Genomic DNA, 20,385 nt, shown 5'->3' on the forward strand with positions numbered 1-20,385 from the left:
TCCATAAAATACGGACGGAGGTCCAATTAGCATGCAGCGTTTAAACGGCTCAGTGTGAGAATTTCACCTGCGAATGAGTTTTACTCGAGGAAAGCCAGCAGTCATTTCACCCCACTGCTTAAGCTGATTGCATACAGATAAATAAATAAAACAATCAAATAAATAATCCAGACCAGAGTGTTTTCCTTTTATGATCAGCGTAGAGGGAAGAGGTCATAGTATGATGAACGCTGTACAGTTGGTGCCTTCTGTCTTTAGTTAATGCTCGTATCGGTAGCCACTTACATGGACATCACAGCCGGATTCAAGAGGTGCCGGATAGAAAAGGTGGCGTGTGGGTCACAGAGCCATGACAAAAGAGAATGATCTTCTACTGAAAGCACTGTTAGTTTTGCAGGGTGGGGTGGAGGCGAGTTTGCAGGCTTGGGGAAGCGACAGCCAGGCTAACCCTTAGTCCCAAATCCCTCACCTGGGGTCAGCTTGCGGGCAGCACTTTTTATGCTAATTTGCTGTGATGCGTTATGGGTATGATGGCAGGACTAAGCAGGCGGGGGAGGGGATAGCGCGACAGCATGGAAGGTACACACACACCCACACCGTCGGCATACTCACTAGGAGGTGCAGTGCTTGGAGAAATGGGGGCTGGAGTCACTGATGGAACTGAAAGACGGCGAGAACATGGTGAGGGGCGACGTTTGAGGGTTTACCCCCGACCTCTCAGAGATCACAGGCACAGTCACGCAAGGCTACCAGAGACCCTGTACACCAGCAGGGCGGGGGCCAGTTCACCAAGGGTTACTACAAAATGGCCTGCCTTAAGCGAAGCCTTTCCAAAAAGAAAGTATAGGATTCGATATAGAAGGAGAATTTAGTAAAAATAAGTTATGAATTACTAGGTTTATGTATATAATAGACTTTAATTATATTGTCTTAAACTCTGCACAAGCAGTTTTACATATCATGTATATTAATTCCATGTGGAAGCTATGCTATATACCAATGTTCTTACTTAGAGTCCGATATTTTAGCATATATCACTTTTTCAGTGAAAGGCTTCTTGGGCAGAGACACATTCTGCAGGTGACAAAATGCTGATCACTTCCATTTGACCAACCGTACAAGCTAAGGAGAGCATGACTTAAACAGAGGACACCTGTGACCAGCCTGACTGATAAATCATGCTCTCCTGGGAGACGCAGCAGAAAAGATCTCAGGCATGACGCTTGTTTGATGTAGCTGACGGACAGCCGCTCCATACCGGCCAATCATCCAACGCATCACATCAACCACATTAAGCTACAAGCAATATCAGTCTGGGGGGTGGCGGAGCTGGGATGAACAACCATCAAAAAAAATGCATGGCAGCCCAGATTTAATATTAAAACTTAACATTCAATTTAATATATATCCAATGTGCAATCTGTTGATTCTGTTAGAGTATCTATTGAAATAAAACGGACAAATGCCGGACTGCATGTAGAAGTCAAGCTATGCAATAAAACTAATGTAACTGTTTCCATGCCGTAACAAAATCGTTACATTTTATACCACTTAAAAAGTAGGAAATAATATCAGGGAAGGACAAAAGAATAAAACAAAGACACAGTTCTTCTTTTCCCTCATTTACTAATGTATGCAAAGCCCCGTAGCACTGCTCCTTTACGTTAAGGCGAGGTTAAAATAAATTCACGATGTGATAAACTAGTACCAAGCCAAATGAATAATCATTGCCATCTACAACACCACTGCGTTCTCCACTAAATGCAAACGCAATAAAAATAAGCTACCATAATTGACGACTGCATTATATTCCAGCTACGTCGTAAATAGCCCTAACTGCTATCAGCATGAAAAGGCTTTTAATAAATGCAAAAGTAAAACTGAGACAGGAATCGAGTATAGAAAATAAAACGTGCAGAGTGCAACGACAATCTATTTTTGCTGCTCATTTCGTTACAGCATTAACAAAAGATATTTGAGGCAAATGAGCTAACTGACCAAGTTACAGCCGTCGCTCTCAAAGACGCCTCCCAGAGACGTGACTGCAAGTGACTGACAGGCGAGCAACTCTATTGGCAGAATATAAATTATAAAACTAATTAGAAAAATCCTTGCGGAGGAAAATTCATTTCCATGCACTGGGGGGGAAGAATGTGTGTCTGTGGGGGGGGGGGGGGGGGGGGGGGGGGGGGGGGGGGGGGGCTTGCTGAGAAAGTCAGGCAGGGCAAGAATACACAAATTAAAGAGTGAGTGCTTTTTAATTCGAACGTCAACCATTCATCAACATTTGTCCGTCGCTGCTAATAGGAGACCTTTATCAAAGCAATGACAAGCATTTTAGAATAATCCATTAATTAAAATGACCAAAGGAGTCATAAATATACCAACAAACAAACCTACACGTTAAATTTATGGTGCAAAGAAGACATCTGCTGTTTTTATGAATTCTGCATGGCCAACACAAACCCCTCCTTAGAAAAGACTAATAAAAAAAACTTGTCTTGCCTCCCAGGGGTGATTTTAGATTTTTTTTTAAATGGGGCGGGGGCATATAAGGGGCCATAATCCACACACAGGGGTAAATCTTATCATTAGTCAGCGATATGTTTTGAATCAGAGTGTGACAGGGGAGGGGACACTCTGGGGGCCAATCAGCTTTCAGCTGGGGCCAGTGCCCCTGTGGCCCCGCCCCTGTATACACCGATGTTCCTTCCCTATTATGTCGCCCTTCTTTTCCAAGTCACATGTAAGTATAAGAGACATATAAACTCCAGAACAACAAACGGCATATGAAGCATCTTCTGAACCAGCCATGTTAGTACTGGTTACAGTTCGGAGCGCTTAATGAAGCAATAATTGAGCCATGCTCGAGATGCTGCCATGCCAAACGGAAGCGTCTCCCACACAGTTGCAGATGTGCAGCTACTAAGCTGTCACTCAAGGCAGTAGCAGGCCAGGCCTTCCCAACTGCCGTTCAGCCGAAGCATCACACGGATAAAAACAGCGACGAGCACCACTGAAGCGATGCAGGTCCTGCCAGACCCTACTCACTCGCCCAGAAGTCTCTCGCCGTGTCTACAGGGGCAGCCCAAGCTACATTAATGCTGGGAAGCCTTGATGGCGGAACGTCAGTTGTGAATATCGTTTCTGTGGCCCAAAGCGTAGGCTCCGTCACGTCTATATAAATGCCTGTGGTTTCAGTTGTGTCCACGTCCCAGTCTGTTGCTTCAGTTGCAGTTATCCATCCATCGGTAGTGTCAGTCGTAGCTATGCTCTCGTCTGTAGTGTCAGTGACAGCTGTTCCATCTGTCGCCTGAACTATGCTGACGTTCCAGGCACTGTCACTTACTGGGGCGGTAGTCTCAGGCAACTGTCCTTGGGTTTGCTCCATCGAATCCTTGGGGATCTCTGTAGAGACTATGGAGACGTGGCTGGGAAAGTCCTTGTTGGTGATATTGTGTGCCCCTCTTTCCATATTATTGTCTACTGTCCCCATTTCCCCCAAGGAGCTTGTCATACTGCTCTCGTTCTCATCTTCAGGTACCCCTTCCCCTCCATCGTCACCAACAACTGCTCTAGGGAGCCCGGACAGGCTCCTCCAGTTGATATTCCTAATTCTCCGTGTAACGTTCCTAGTCTTGCGGTCAACGTTGGCCAAAACAAAAACATGTCTTCTTTCCGATGGATTTTTGCAGGTCGCTGTATAGAGCAACGGCATTACGTTGAGATGTTTAAGAACAGAATCGGCACCTTCTAATAAAGCAGCGACTAAGAAGTATCTCCTGAGTAAGATTCATCTGCTACCCCGGCATATCGGCCAATGACACCAAGGTGGAGGAAGAGGCTCCATTACAATCCGTCCACGTAAACCAACATGTTAGCCTGATGCACACCAAACTTTTTCAAAGGCATACTGTGGCTAAACAGCGCCACCTAGAGGTTACATTACGCCTGAACGTGATGAGAGTTGTTTTTGCTCGCACATTATGGCACAGAATATAGCTAGGCACTTCAGCAAAATAATATGTTCATAGTTCTATTCAACAAACATCTGTTGAGCTGACACTCCTAATCATCCCTCATGGCCACAAATGGATGCCAGACATAACAGAGATCGAGTTTCTAAATGTGTCTTATAAAAAAGCAACACTTTAAGAAAACTGATATAATTATGACAAGAGATACCCAATATCATTTGACAGCATTGGGCATAAAAGCCATTTAGTGATAATTGTAGCCTGCTGGTTATATACTTTGCAATAAACATGAAAATCACAAATCAGAGTAAAGAGGTAATAGATAATGCTTCAGTGATGGCTGATCACCAACTATAATTCCAACTGATGCCACACTTGCGCTACTCTTGTCAGTTAAAACAAAGTCCTTACTGCATGCAAATATTAGGATAGATTATTCTACAAGCTGAGATCTGCAGGAAACGTCAACACTATAGCTATGTCGTGATTAGTGTGGAGGAGTGTTACTGTGCACGTTTCAGGGTCGGCTCTGCGTTAGGTCAGCGTTCGAAGGATCACGATCATGCTTAATCCTTCCAGATTTTAATGGGAATCGGATGAGAGATGGAGGAAGAGGCATCAGTATAATGAACATGAGAGGTGATCGAACCAAGTGTTGATGTCTGCACCGGAGCACACATTTCACAAGTTGAGGTCACCCACTATTCTCTACGGGTCCCCTGTAGAATAACGAAACCACATTCCACCTAAAAGGTGCCATGGATCCAGGGATGTGGGCTGGCTTGCCCAGCATGGAAGAGGATTGATTTTTACTTATTACAACGCAAGAGGAGGTACATTGCTAATGCTTAGAGAATTATGCGTACATGGAGGTTGGCTAGATTCATCAGGCCTAATTTTGTGATTTGTTTTTTTTTTTTATCATACTAACTTCATGAAATGTGTCAAAGAAATGAAAAATCAGTAAAAACAAAAATACATTATATGAATTAAACAGACAGCAGGCCGCCTAGAGGGCAGATGGGGCACTTACTTGTAAAAGAATAGCCTGAGTTTTCCAATGGAACAAACAGAAAAAGAGAAGAACACAAAGAAAGAAAAAAGAAGAAAAGAAGGAAAAGGTGAGAACGGAAACACAGAGGCCGAAATAGGCGGGGCGCTGGCGGGGGGTTGGGGAGCTTGAGGGGGTCGGGGCGCTTGAGGGGGGTTGGGGGAGTTTATGGGCACAGAAGCAGCAGCCAGGTCAGAATGCAAACACAGGTATGTGTGTGGGCAGAATCTCCATTCGAGTCACAAAATGGCCCCGATTCGCTGGAGAAAGACGTGGCTGACGAGGAGCTCAAAACAACATGAAAAATGAGGAAGATGAAATGTAGATCTGGGGATTCTCCTCCGGCAGTACGGATCTTATCTGAGCATCACGCCTCCGGCTCCCAGGACATCGCATGCCGGGTATTTTCAATATAAGACGCTCGTTATTCCAAAAGGATAAACATTGCCTTTTGTGCAACTTGACTACACTGACCTAGTGACTGAAGCCGCCCAGTAAACCGAAAATCCCATCGAAGAAGTAATGACGAACTGCTCAAGAAGATGTGCAACTTCCAGGCAAGCTGTGAGAACGTGAAATGCGAACTAGAAACGGTGGCAAACTGGTGTCTGTGCCAGAAGACCCGGCAAAAGCCTCAAGACTATAAAACAATCGCCCTACGTTAATTACGCAGAAGGGTCCCCAAACACTGCTTTAGAGCGACAAATTAAAGAGCCCATTTGCTTGCTTTCTAAACGCACATTACTTGCGGGCAACTTAAAAGAAGCAAACCCAGTTATAACTGTGTCTATGGCTGCAGTAATACATTTAAAAAGCAATTACATACTTCATGGGTATTTCTTAGCTGTCGAATGCTAATACACCTTAGAAGGTTATGGAAAACCCTGAATTATTGGCTGTATTTATCAGTGACTGAGGCGTTAGCCATCTAAGCCAGTGTAGCATTTTGGGACGAACAGCTACTTGTACAGCAGAATTCCCCTGGTTGTTGATTCTGATTGGCCCCGTTGATGGACCATCGCTCTGTTCCCTGCAGGCACTTGGACCTGTTTCTTTCAATGGGAGCGGTGAGGGTTGGTCTTTGGGGTTCTTCCAGCTGAAAGCAAGCTACGGGCATCAGGACAGGACAGGAGAGAGAGAGTCGCACACCAAAGACACAGTGCACTTTGCAGGGCTAGGATTAAGAAGTGGTCGCTGGGGATTCCTCCTGTAGGCTAAAGGGTTAAGGGTGGACTGTCAGGGCACCTGACACATGTGCAGTGCAGCTCAGCCATCGTCCAATCGGGAAGCGTACTGGGCGGGGACAGCTGAGGAGGGGACGGGGTGTGGACACAGCTGCAGGGAAAGGGCAGTACTTACGGACTGGCTCTGTCCTAAAATCTTTGGGTGCGCTGCTCTCCCCTTCACCTTTGCCATTGATGGCTGACATCTTCACCTCATAACTGGTCACCGGTTTCAAACCCACGATGGTGATCGTGTTTATACCTGGAAGACAACGCGTACAAACATACATCTTAAAACTGTTGGAAAATTGTTGGAAAATTCGCCTTTACTTTCATTTATAGGCAAAAACTAATAGCTATCGACAAATAAAATGTTATTGGCAAAGTTCTCACTTTGAAAACATAGATTATGTAACGTAAATATGCAAAAATAGGCTTTAATAATCCTTAATTCCTCAGTGCTGCCAAAGAAGAGTCTGAGAGAATGACAAACCACCACCAGCCGATCTCCATGACCTGACACGGTCCCTAAAAGACAGTTACAAGCCCCCATCCCAAAAGGGAACATATAATTCACCCCGTAAAGCTGCTTGTCACACCGACTACATCAAAAAGTTTTGATATTCAACCAAAGCTGCAGAGATTATATATTCAGGAAATATTGGGCCAGTTTTTAAACAAATCACTCAGTTTGCATGCGCTGTGAAAATTTTATGGGGAATTGTGCTTTGCTTGGCTGCGCAGAAAAAAGCCATTATATGGAACGAGCATGTAAATCCTATAAAGGTGAAAATAAAAACACAGACAGGCAATATTTTAAAGGACAAAGACAACCATGTCGATTTAAATCGGGGTGGCTGGGGCGTGGATTAATGCGGGTGTGAGTTTCCAGGCCGTAGCAGGACGTTAGCGCTCTGCCTGTGAGGACGAGGTGGGATTTTCCCAAACGGCACAGAGATGGGATGAGGCCAGGGGGCTGGCCTCCGGAGGGGGGCTCTCTCTCACTGAGCTCTGCCACCCTGGCTGTCCAAGATGGCAGAGTGTTTGTTTTTAGAGATAAACACTGTCACAATACAAGAAGAAAAAATAAAGAAATGAGAAAACAGAATTGTGATGCCTGTCAGCTGGACTAAGAATAGCTACTTAGCTTGGGAATGACTGTATTCACCGTATTTTTCCATGACTGCAAGGAGTCATATAGGGCTACAGACTAACCATGTGCCGTAGGGTGGGTGATATCACCTAAAATTATTATCAAGGTATTTTTCACTCTTTCGATGGTGATGAGATTTGCAAACTACCCCAATGCTTTTGACGTATTCATAATATACTTGTAAACGTGTAACGATTTGTGACATTTGTTTTATTGGGTTGTTTTTATCGAGTTTTAAGATGTAAGTGAAAATCCAATCTCGGTTTAGGTTATATTAATGCAGAAATATCTAGAAAATCACCGACTTCCTAGCACTGCTGTGAGCACCCAGCCCCCATGTCCAGACCTGCTCAAAACCGCAGTCCCCACACATCACTCGCACGCCTGGCCCGTTCAGGGGTTTATGTTCCCACCTCCGCACTGGACTCGGTGCCAAGGTTTGGCACACGCCCTCGTCTCCACTCCCGCCGACACCGAATCGATACACCGCTTGGAGTATGACTGACAGCGTAATTTTCAGGGCTGCCGCATCCCGTTATCTCTCTTTCCCTCTGTCCATCTCCCGCCCCCTCCTTTGCCTCCCCTCCCCCGCCATGTGGGCCTCACCGTCATCGGAGGTGTATTTCTGACTGGTCCAGTTTCCCTGGTTCAGAAGACGCCACTCCACCTTGTACTTCAGCACTGGGACTCCGCCAGTGGCGTCGGGCTCGTCGAAGTGCACCACAGCCGTGCTGGAGTAGGGCATCACCTGCTCGATGAACGGGGCGGAGGGCACCTCTGTGGGGAGGGGGGGGGGGGGGGGTCGTTACCCGGGATGAGGTTCTGAATCGCTATTTCTCAGCTGCGGCCACTGAATTTTAACACTGGCTTTCGATTCCATTAAAATGCTACGTGACATTTTTATCAGAACTGCAGGACCACATTACTGCAATATGTTGCCCCATTTTAGAAATTAGCAGAACTATCCTCGATGCTCCTTTACACTAACTGGTCCCGATTAGATCTTTCCATTATGCCCATACAAGAAAACTGGCGTGGATAGTGACCTAAAGCACGTATTACAGGCTAAGATGGAAACACCAGCAAAAAGAGCAAATTAAAATGTTTCCATTTTATTGCATGTCAAACATTTTTTTTTCTTGGTATTATAACACTGGTGCCACAAAGGTAATAACACTAAATTAGTAACCGATCAACCAGAGCTGGGTTCCTGTACAGCACATGGCGATAAGCGGGAAGGAGAGGTAGCACAGCTGCTGGCAAACATTACTAGTCACCGGCGGATGGATATTGGTGGTTACTAACCTGCCTGAATGAGGAGGAACTCCTTGGATTCTGTGCCGACCGCATTGGTAGCCGTGCAGTTGTAGCTGCCAAAATCTGTCTGTGAGTCGGGGGTGACCTGGAGCGGGGAGAGTGAGAGAGAGTGAGACGTGTTCCCTGACCTCCTTCCCCCGGTAACCTTGAGCAAAACAGGCATTCATTTTCCCAGCTGGTCGCTTTGAAGGGATTCCATGGCGATGGGGTGGTCTCTGGCGCCGGTCCCCCCTTCGGTAATTAAAGATGGGCACGGGCACCAAGCCCACAGCGGAGCCATCACCCCTGGGAAGCCCAGCCATCCAGGATTTTGGTTGTTTTAGCCAAAATGGACAGGGATGAGGGAGTGGTTTGGGAAGGGGCAGGAGAACAGTAAGGACTAACTGGTGTTAGTGCCTTCGCACTCTGCTCCTTGAGTATACGGGACGTGTGAAAAGTACACGCACCACGTGAAGGGTGACACTATGACCACTGGAGGGCAGCTGTGCCCATCACATCTCGTACTTTGGAGAGTACCTCCAACTCCACCTGTAACCCTATGGAAGCCAAGGAGGAACCATCCCCAGCCCTTTCACTTGTGGTCCAGAGAAAATATGTTAAGGGAGCAGGGTGAGCCCCAGAGGACCATACCTCCAGGTGGCTCGCCTCGGGCGTGTTGAAGATCTTGATGTTGGTGGTGTTGGGGCCGGGCAGCTGCTGGCTGTCACGGAACCAGGTCACGGAAGCTTCCGGGTGGGCCAGCACCTCGCAGCTGATGTTGGCCGGGTTCCCCTCCCAGGTGTACACCGTCACCTTGCCTTGGACCTTAGGAGCATCTGCAACGGTATCAGGTCCATCAGTGTGGAAGCGGGATATGAAGGCCTGTATATTCGTCTTTTTTTTTTTTTTTTTGGAAATGGATTCTGTGGCTGGCAGCGAGATACATAAGTACTGAGTGGAGGATCTTAGCAAGTCAGGAGGCTGTTTGGTTCGGCCTGAATGCAGTAGATTAGCAGGGGAACAGCTTGTTATCGGCCAGACACATTTTGTGTTCTCCATCTTAAATGCTTCTGTGCTGCCTATCTGTGCGTTTTGTTCCCTTGTGGCATGGAGATGATGTGGATCACACTCCCAAGCATTCCGTCTCGAGTCGGATAGCGGTGTTCCGGAGTGGCGATCTGCCAGGATGAGGAAACTCACCGCCGGCCGTGAGCGGGACGGATCGGGGAGCTACTCCTAAGGTCAGTGGGAACACAGTTTGTTCTGGCTGGAGGAACTGGGGGCTTTGGGTATTTTTTATTTATTTTTTATTTTTTTGGGAGGGGGAGGTGCAGGCTTCTCATTCTCACATTGCAGGCTTTGCCTCTCCCCCTTTCACTCCTTACGGAACAGCTGGAAGGCTGCTTCTGGTTTATTAACCCTCCCCAGCATCCGCTACAGCATTCCAGAGGCTGGCTGAAGACACCCAGCGGGGGCCCTTATTAAAATTCAGGAGGAAACGGGTCCCTTTCAAGCTGCTCCCGGTCTGGGTAATGACAGCCCTCATGCCCTGAGAAATAAAGTACGCTCTCTGTGGACCCTGTGCTTTCCACAGTGCCCACAGCGTCAGCAATTTTGTCTGATCTGGGGTCAGATTTCACTGGACGACGTCATTCAGCGCCAATGGACGTGTGCCCTCAGCCCCGGCCCAGACAGGGAACCTTAAACCTGACTGCGAAATCTTGCCACGCGCAGAACCAGAACCTGATGACTCAGACACTGCCTAACTGCAATCAAAAATTATTTTATCAATTGTGTATTCTGATGCTATCGCACATAGCTCAGCCTGGACTGCTTGTTTGAGGCACTTGGAAAATTAATCCAATTAGCCTTTTGTTACATGTCATTTTCGAAATGGTGCTTGCCAAAGAACGAATGTGAACTGCAGCAACCCAGTACGGGGTAGCAGCTGGGAGAGTGTGGTAAAATCAGATAGCGCTAATGTCTTTACTCTGTATCTTTCATCCCCTAAATTACATCTTGGTGGCTAGCGTGCCGTTTCGTCAGGCAGAACATTCGATCGCACTCGAGTGACGACGCTACAGATTAAGAGTTAGGGCAAGGAAAATGCAGTGGTGACACGAGGCGGTGTTTAACGTTTGAGATCGCTTCGCTCATAATGGGCCGCGAGCCTCTCTGACGTGTCAGCTCGAGTGTTTTATCCACGAGTGTGGCCCTTTTTATTATTTCACTGCTGTAATTGTGTTTGAGTGTAATATGTGACATCAATGTTGATGCCGATGTTCCTACACAAAGCGATTTCAGTCATTGGCTGGGTTATTCCTGTGTTCCTCAGCCCAGTCCTCGAGGACCCCCAGACAATCCATGGTTTTGCTCCCTTTCACGTCCCAATACACTTATACCAAGTATTCCGTGCTCTTGATTGTTTGATTCGTTCTTGATTGTTTGGTTTGTCGTTGATTATTTGATTCAGGTGTGCCAGGGGCTCCCTGAGGACTGGGCTGAGATGTACTTTGTCATTCTGCCTGAGGCCCGTATGGATACTCATTTCTGCTCCCTTCCACTACCCAACACATCGGTACCAGCTATTTGGTGCCCTTGATTGTTTGATTCGTTCTTGATTGTTTGGTTGAGGTGTGCCTGCGGGTCTCCAAGCACTGGGTAGAGAGACATTAGGATAATCTGTCTAAAGCCTACATGGGTTTAGATTACACACAGTTGTGTCCTCCAAATCACTCTATGAATTCCTTGACCACTGCGCTCTCTACTGCTGTCCCACGCCTCTCAGTCATTAAATGGATTGGCAGCTCTGACGGAGTGGGCCGTCCTCTCAGACCCAGGGTACAAATCAGGCAGACCAACAGACATTGTGTATACAAAATCCCAGGTCCTTACAGCGTACTTCCAGGTACATGGCTTGGGCATCCTGCCCAATGGGGTTGCGTGCCGTGCAGAGGTACTGGCCAGCATCAGTGAACTGGACATACTTCAGGGTGAGGGAGGACACACGAGCATGGCTGCGCACCTCCACATTGTCATCCAGACTCTAGGGGGTGCAAGAGAGAAACAGAGAGAGAGAGCACTGAGCAGGAGGAAACTGCCCTTTATCCGCAATCAAATCAACGACTCAGAACTTAAGTGTCGAAACCTTTTTTCCTGCTTTGTATATCATATGCATACATATGCGAAAAAAATAACAGAGGTATTTTTTCATCTTTGTGTATTAAATGATATAATGAGAAACAGGCCTTCTGCTTCCAGGCAGTCTGGACCAACATTAGATGCTTCATTGCCAGGTTCAGTTTTACTCCCAACGGGGCCCATATCGGCCAGCCTGCCACTACTCATAAATTTGGCAGCTTTGCGCCTATAAAGTTCCTCTTATTGTGAAGACTAACAGTGCTACTGTGATGAGTGAGTTTATCCAAACCAGGGGCTACTCTAAGATTTTTTATGCCGGGGGTGGGGGGGGGGCATAAGGAGAGCCAACCTTATCATTAGCCAATATGTTTTGAATTGGTGAGTGACAGGGGAGGGGGCAATCACCTTGGCCTGTGGCGCCGCCCCCTTTACACACCCCGTGTAACATTGTGACATTGTAACTATTATGTTAATAACACTAGTTTCGGTACCGTGGCGATACAGCGTGGCAGTTACAGATCCGTCATCGTGTAAGGAGCACTGCATTCTTTCTGTAAGGCTCACGTCGCCATGGCGGTGAGCGCAGTCCTTGCAGCTCCTTCTTCATTCAGCCATTCACTCTTCGTCCCCCCGCCTTCCCCCCCACCCCACTTTAAAGGACAGCACTACCGCCTGATTAATCCTGATTCATAAGCATAGCCTACTGACCAGAAAGATTTTTTTTTTTTAAATCAAGTAATCAAAGACTTGCAGAACATTTAATGACTTCAATTTGTATTAGCAGGCTCTTGTAACTCAAAAAGAAAACCCAAAGAACGCGGTTATTATTTATGCTGCCGAAACAGCACTGATCACAGCTGCATGTTAATTGAAAAGTAAACAGTTCCCAGGTAACAATTCCCAAACACACCCACTGTCTGCCATTGTCATGTTGGCATTATGAGCTATTTTGAAACAATTTTAGTATAATTACATATACTTCAAAGCAATGTCAAAAACTCTGACAGCGTAATTCATGTTCCTTTAAATACACTCATTCTTGCTCTGAACAATCGACATCCTTATTACGACGAGAGCGTTAATGATAATTCTCTGTAGAAATACACGTGTGCACTTTCTTCTACATTTTACCTTTTTGAAACGCTTAAATATAACAAAAGAGAGAGAGGGAAGTGCAGATTATCTGAACGGAGGGTGACTGGTCGACCGGCGTACTGCACTGCGCATTCTGTCCGCCTACGGTGTGATGCGACAGAAGATCACGAGGAGGTCACAGGGCAACATGTTGAGAAGCGTAACACCTACAGCCGTGGTGACAGAGCTGGCTGGTGGCCGCTGATGTACCGAAAGCCGGGCTGTCAGTCTGCGCTGGCTGATGTTATGATAATTGCGAAAATTACAATGTGTTTTTCAGCAGATGTTTTAATCGTAAGTGATGTATAACTGGAAGCGGGGTTAGGCAGTGCCTGATGCAACTGGGGGTTAAGGGCCTCGCTCAAGGGTCCAACAAGAAAACCACTCTGCCGAATCCAGGATTTGTACTGGTGACCTTGCGATCATGCACGCAGCATCGTAACAGGCTGAGCCATATCCATATGTGACCAGCTGCATCGGGTCGCCCTGCACTAATCCCAACACACAGCCTCTTCCTGAGATGAATCCGATGGATTTATTAGTCATGTAGGCTGACACACCATCACTTGACATATTAAAATAACTACTCACGACTCCGCACCTCCACCCTGCTTGCCCTCGGAAAATGTCTTTTTACAACCCAAACAGAAGAACGGAAAAAAAAACGTAAGGTTACCAGCTATCACAGGGCCGGACCTGACTCAGGGACCTTGGTGTTGTGCTGATAAGACGATAGGTGGGCGGTGGGGAAACAAGCGTGTGCTGCCCTCCGTAGGACACTCCCTCCCCAGGAAATGGTAAGAGCAGCTCTATTGTTCACGAGCCATGGTGTGCAACCCCCCCCCCCCCCCCGCACCCGACCTCTCCATGCTGGCATGTGATTTATACCTACACCAATATCTGATGTGACCCCCCCCCCCCCACCGCCTCCTTGTGGCTGCTCCTGCTCTGCCGCCGTTATCTCCTACTACTCCTCCTCCTTCCCGGATGTGCGAATGTCGCAGGCCGCGGGAATCGCTGCAGAGTCGGGGTCCGGATAAAAGGGTAAATGCACCGGGGCACCGGCGGCGCAATTATAATAAACCTCCGACAGCAGGATACCTGCAGGGGGGCCGATTGCAGCTCTGCTCAGGAGCCTGGGAAAATGAACCCCTGGGGGGGTGGGGGCTGAACGTACACAGAAGAATCCTGTCAGTCAGGCAGACCAAGCTCTCCTCCTCCTGTTGGGATTTTTTATTCCGGGGTTTTCCAGTGGCTGAATAGGTTGGCAGTGGCTCCTTTTTAGCTTGTTTAACGGCCTATTGTACAGTTACACAGCAACGCAAAGGATCGGGCTGGGACTACTCTTGTAATTCCGATTAAAATCAAAACAGGGTGAGTTACGTTGTAACGATTCAGCATATACTTCAATCCAAAGTGACACCCACCTTGGCGGTCAGACTAGCCCAGAAGCAACTGGGCCCAAAGGAAACATCACTCTGCTGACCATGGGATTCAAACCAGCGACTTACCGCTCACCATGCATAGCATCCTAACCCGCTGACCCACATATTGCCCAGTTAATAATGGGGGAAAGCAGCTTTGTGTCACCTGATGTGAAAATAACAGACCGTAGGGCATCACGGTTGGCAGATTCAGTTGTAGCTAGCTGGGGCACTTCTTCTAAGCCAAGGCGTGCAGCAGACTCAGGCCAATCGGGCAGCAATTTGGTCCCGCCACAGTCTGGCCAGCCGGGTGTACCCTGTGTAATCCAAGCTGCCCCTCCCCCCTGCCGCATGACTAGAAGCCTCCACCGCAGACGCCGCAGGTAGTAACTCGATTTGAAATGAGCCGGCTTAGCAGCGAGCCACGCTGCTGGGAGCGCTAAGTGACGTCGAGGGGTTCTCAGCCCAATACAATTCCTCACCTAACTCTCTGACGCATCTTACTATTGAGGTGCCCCCCCCCGCCCCAAAAGAAACACTGGGAATGGATGGTAGCGATTCTGTGACTCTTGTCCCTAAGACCAAGAAACCCTGAATTATATATATAGTTCCGAGTATGGCAGCAAAATATGCTTGCTCTCAGAACTACAAGTCAGCCGCTGTCTGTAATCTGTCCCTTGTCATTGGCTGAATGCACCATCTAAGATGGGCAGCGGGGGAGGGGGGGGGATTTACACAAGTGAGCCATGACACTCAACAATGCTGTGCTGATGCAAAATGAAATGAAAGTCGCATCGTAGAAGCTCGATTTACCCCTTCTACTATCTCCACTACATGATGTATCTAACATTGATCTTGGCGATCTGTGCTTTTGAAATAATCATTTCCAGTATTTCTCCTCAGTTTAGCAGTCACTGTTGTACATGTCTGTCCGTCCGTCGGTCCGTCCGTCCATCCATCATCCATCCATCCATCCACCTTCTGCATCCACATAATCTGGAATGTCAATCTTTTATACATGACAGTATATCTTCTCATGTATTTAGCAACTAACAATAAGTCACTTCCTAGTTAATACACTGAAAATTTGCAGAAAGACAGAACCTGAGAGTATTTGTGTTTTCCCGGAGACTTCCCAGAGCTACCCCAGAGGAATGTGACACCTCTCTGTCTGGCCCATGTTTACTAAGTGCGTGTTTGTGGGATTTGACAGGAAACAAATCTCTAATCATCATCATTTTTTAAAAATTATGACAACCAATGTTCCAGTGGAATCTGAATTTTCAAAAATATCACACACTTCTGATACGCTACTGAAAAAGAAACAAATCTTGTCGCAATTCTGAAACCCTGGTCTCCTGTGTAGGAGAAGTATTAGAAACTTGAGAAACAAACATTTGATTGCTTTATAAAGCCTCTGATTTTAATTAAAAAAAAAAAGTTAAAGTCTATAAATCTTTTTATTTGGATATACAGGCTCTCAAGATTATACGCTCTAATGGATGAGTGAACCTTTGTAAGCCTGAAGCGGTAGATGAGCTGTTTGGGTTGGTTAAATTGGTTAGTCCATGCCTAGGCAGATCCGAACATCCCTGGATGAATCCATGGCAGAGAACGGAGTGTTGGCTTTCCCTGCTTCTGACGCCCATCCCAGAGCAGGTGAGTGAGAGAGACCGGCCACCTGGAAGTCACCACGGACGTCAAGATGACTGCCATGCCAGAGCAAGGCCTTGGGGACTAAGTCTATTAGTTACCAAGGTTACCAACTGTCAGGTTTCGAGTTTCTGGGTTTGGACTGGCTGGGGAGGGCCAACACCCCTACTCTGGCCTACCACAGGGAGGCGCTAACATTAGTAAACTAAAGTCTGGCTACGTAAGTAGTAGCCATACCTTGTGGGTCTCGGGTCGAGTCCAGGAAGCCTGGAGAAAACAAAGGAACAAAAAAAAGGCGAAAAAAAGAAAAAAATCCTTAAAAATCTTCAGTCACAGTTCAGGCATGCACTGCACTGAATTGCACATGCATAATTTTCTAAGAATGCAGCCTGCATTTTTTACCTGTTGTGGTCCAGTGATATAAGCTCATGTTAAAAGATGCATGTGTTCAGTAAAAAAAAAAAACAACAAACATGTTAATTAGCATATTCACACAATTACAGTTCAATTAATTCACGCATACAATTTTAACAGGTATATTAAACAGTTAATCAATGCCTGGAATTTCTTTTAAAGCAACACATCTTTACTGATGATGTATTAACTGCTACTAAAGGCATTACATGCACACTGGATTTTTTTTTAGTAATTATCTATTTGAGTGGGCTAATTCAACCATTTGATTAATTTAATTTTATACTATATTTAATATGATTTTTTTAATGTCAATGGACTATCTAAAGAGCTTACAGTGGTATCAAGGCTAAACTGTCCCTAATTAAAATCACACTAAAACCCTAAGGAAACTTGTTTAACTTCTGCGACAGAATAATTTTAACTATTTAATGCCTGTAATTTCAGTCCATAACTTCCTTTTTCAATAAAACTGCTGAACCTCAAACAAATATTTTAATATTTATAAACAAGCGCTTTGCATATCAGATTGTTCTAGAATTTGTTATTTGCTGACAATTTTTTTTTTACCTGATTAATACAACACCCCCACGTTTTAGTTCTATTACAGATAATGACTCATAAGAAATGATGGAAAATTTCTTAACTGATCACTGTCGTTATTAAAGAGAAATTTCCTTGGCAGCCACATTATGTGGAAAAGTGGTACATTTGACCGTATTTTTCTGGCCATTAATGTGTCCCTCTGGCTCGACGGTGACACTGCTTGGGCCCCTACGAAGCTGTGGGTTACCCTCGCACCACAACGTGTTACGCCAGTCGGCATGGCCCGTGTAGTCACACGCAGTCAGAGGAGCAAAACTTTTCCCCCCACCCGAGTCACCAATGGAGTCGAGGGTGAGAAATTGATTGAGATTACCTGGCAGTTAAGGGGGAGGGCATTTAAAAAAAAAAATTCTTTGTGGCTTTCAGGAGTTTCACATTGATTAGAGACCCAATTAACACATCACAAGTCTGGCCTCTTATCAAAAATTTTGATGCTGTAAAAAATCTTTTAGTCTGTATAATGTTATAGTAGACTGTGGAATCACAATCAATGCTACAGAGTTACACAGACATTCCTTTATTTTGTTTTGCATGTGCACAATGACCATGCAGTTGACCTGGATATGTATACCCAGAATACAGACTTTACTATAGTATATTAAAATAAAGGTTTATATTAAAATGTAGCATGTTCTTTTTCTTGCTTAGTGGGATCATTTACTCCAGCCACCCTTTACTTCGAAAGTAATCTGTGTAATTTCTACGCCAGTGCAGAGTGGACGTACTGTAAAGGGCCCTTTGTAGCCTTTAACAGGCACTCACTGTTTTTTTTTTTCCCCTAGGGCCCGGTGGCGGTTCTGTCCGTGTCGTGGGAACTTGGAGCCACGTCGATGCAGCATAGGGCCGCCTCGCAGATGAAAGGGCCGCGGATGTTGGGAAACGCCAAACGTATGGCCTGTGTATCACTCCAGCCTCATAATGGACTCCAATTTCAGGCTTGCTATTAAAACCAAGCTTATGAAGGAACAGTACCCCCCCCCCCCCCAACATAAAACAGATGTTAATTAAGGGGGGGAGAACATTAAGTGTAAATCTAAGAGAGAAACTGTCTTCCCAGCAATGGAACAAGTACCTTTAAAAGTTAAATAGTGGCGCTAATGTACACTTTGATTATCAAATTAATTTCAAATATGCATTTAACATGCAGACTGAAAGACTCATTTCTCCAGTCAACTTTAATATCCCTTCCATCTCCAAAAGATTCTCACTCTAATAGGTAATCAGTTTTATCCCTCCGGCAATTTGTCACTGAGTACATTTTCAAACTTTATTAACTACTTAAAAACAAACACTAGTGATGTTTATTAATCCTATTTAAGTTTCTAAAATGAATACTACATTATCTCTAGGCCCCTGCAAACTAAACAGTAGTTTATGAATATTTATGATATTAGTAGACTTATTTAATATTCGCCATTTGGTCATTTTTATTTTTAATTGTATGTAATTTATTTTTGTTTATTTAATATTTTTTATTTACTTTTCTAGCTATCATGAATATGCGTGCTGATCTCTGTGAACATGATGAATTGGCCTGTAACATGGATAAATAAATAAAATTATACGAATGGATAACTATGGGAAGTTGGGATGAGGAGACACATGATGGGAACGACCAAGACACGCTCAAATCTGACAGGTCTTGCCATAAGGGGGCCCTGCGTTCCGACGGATGGGAGCCTGGATTTAACGGAGGGCAGAAGGCTTCCCGTTGAGACGGCATTCCTGAAAGCCGGCTGTTGCGATACTGTCACGGGATTAAGATCTTGGAAAGGACTGCAGATGTGTGCTTCCTGTTTGCCTGTCTGTCGGGCCTACGTGTCAACCAGGCCGTCGCTTTGCTTTTCAGGGTCACACTTCCGCTTTCTAAACATGCATGCTCGCCTCTGACGGCATTCATTGCGGTTTGGACCGCAGGGTTCCATTTGCAAAATATTGAATAATACCTCACGTTATAAATATAATTAGGAGGCAGGATGCCACAGTGACCGGGAATCGATGATTTGAAATCACCTCTTACATGCAGGCGTCACGTGTCTGCGGATTTTCACGCATCCTTTGCAGCTAGAATTCTGTAAGGGATACTTTGTGCGTAATCTGTGCTGTAATAAAAACACGTCCATTCAAACGTAGGCTCCATTCCCTTCCCGTGTTGTGAACGATAAAATTAATCGCCGCATGTAAGAGATATCATGTCTTGAGTCAAACTGGACAGCAAAGTCCAAGCCACACGTTGATCAGAGAAAGTTGGCTCAAATGCATTTTATCAATGCAAGATATTACAGAGATGAAGCCAGACTGCATCGTCGTGTTCCGTCTCTCTATTTCTGAGTCTGTGCCTCAGATACTCAGTCGCGTTTCGTCACGACACGTTGGCTCTTCTTTGTTCACATCACGCACTGTGGTTACACAATGTTCAATTCAAACCTGACTTTTTATGGAATATTTGCACTCCCCATATGTCAGTGAGTGGATTACCAACCAAGACCAGTGATCCATTCAGCCTTATGGGCTGACTAAGCTAAAAGTAGCAGACAGGGGTGGTCCAAGTGCCTGGATTAACTGTATCCACTGGAGGTGATCGTGTCCACTGCACAGCCTTGCTGACTCTCGAAATTGCATTCAACCTGTCCCGTGCCTTTAAACTGGGCCCAGCGCACCAACTGAGCCATTTTCTTACCTGTCACTGGAGTTGGGTAATTCAGGTCCAGAGAGTAAAAGTCCAGACCGGGATTTTGTTTCAAGCAACCAGTTGAGCATAAAGAGTCGCAGTCACAAAGTACTCAACTGATTGGTTGAAACAAAATCCCGGTCTGGACTTTTACTCTCTGGACTTGAATTACCCAACTCTGTCTGTCAAGTTATTTGTTATGGGGAAAAACTGGATTCTCAGATCAGACACCATGGAGACACTGGAGCTGTTCACACATGGGTGTAACGTGAGATTCGTGAGATGTGAGCGTGTGCCATATTAATAGGACAGTAACATGCATGAACGATGAATAAAAATTAAACCGTGATGTAACGTGTCCGACATCTTCCGTAAAAACCTCATGGCCGACGCACAGGCAGCCCGACCGCACGCTTTCACATGCAGGCATGCAGGCGTGAAATGGACGGAAGGATAGTGGGGGGGTGCGGCAGGGCCTGAAGACAGATACACGCAAGCCTTCCAAGGACCTCAGCCGGCCAGGCTGTGTTTCCTCTTCGGCTGACGAGGAGCAGTGTGCAGAGATGTGAACCAGCCCCCCTAAAGTCCACCGCCACCACAGGCTGCACCTCTTTGGAAAACGCCTCATCCCAAATCCCTCAC

General features: G+C 46.0%; 1 protein-coding gene across 1 annotated transcript in view; it reads right to left on the reverse strand.

Annotated features, from left to right (window-relative positions):
* The window catches only part of ncam1a (neural cell adhesion molecule 1a), a 70,952-nt gene that overhangs the window by 22,549 nt on the left and 28,018 nt on the right, over nucleotides 1-20,385 (reverse strand). Inside the window, 5 exon segments of the mRNA XM_048983888.1 lie at nucleotides 6,388-6,513; nucleotides 8,011-8,181; nucleotides 8,710-8,806; nucleotides 9,352-9,536; nucleotides 11,596-11,746. Of these exon segments, the coding sequence (XP_048839845.1) occupies nucleotides 6,388-6,513; nucleotides 8,011-8,181; nucleotides 8,710-8,806; nucleotides 9,352-9,536; nucleotides 11,596-11,746 (730 nt within the window).

The sequence above is a fragment of the Brienomyrus brachyistius genome, chromosome 18 (genome assembly GCF_023856365.1).
Source record: "Brienomyrus brachyistius isolate T26 chromosome 18, BBRACH_0.4, whole genome shotgun sequence".
NCBI classification, from domain to species: domain Eukaryota; kingdom Metazoa; phylum Chordata; class Actinopteri; order Osteoglossiformes; family Mormyridae; genus Brienomyrus; species Brienomyrus brachyistius.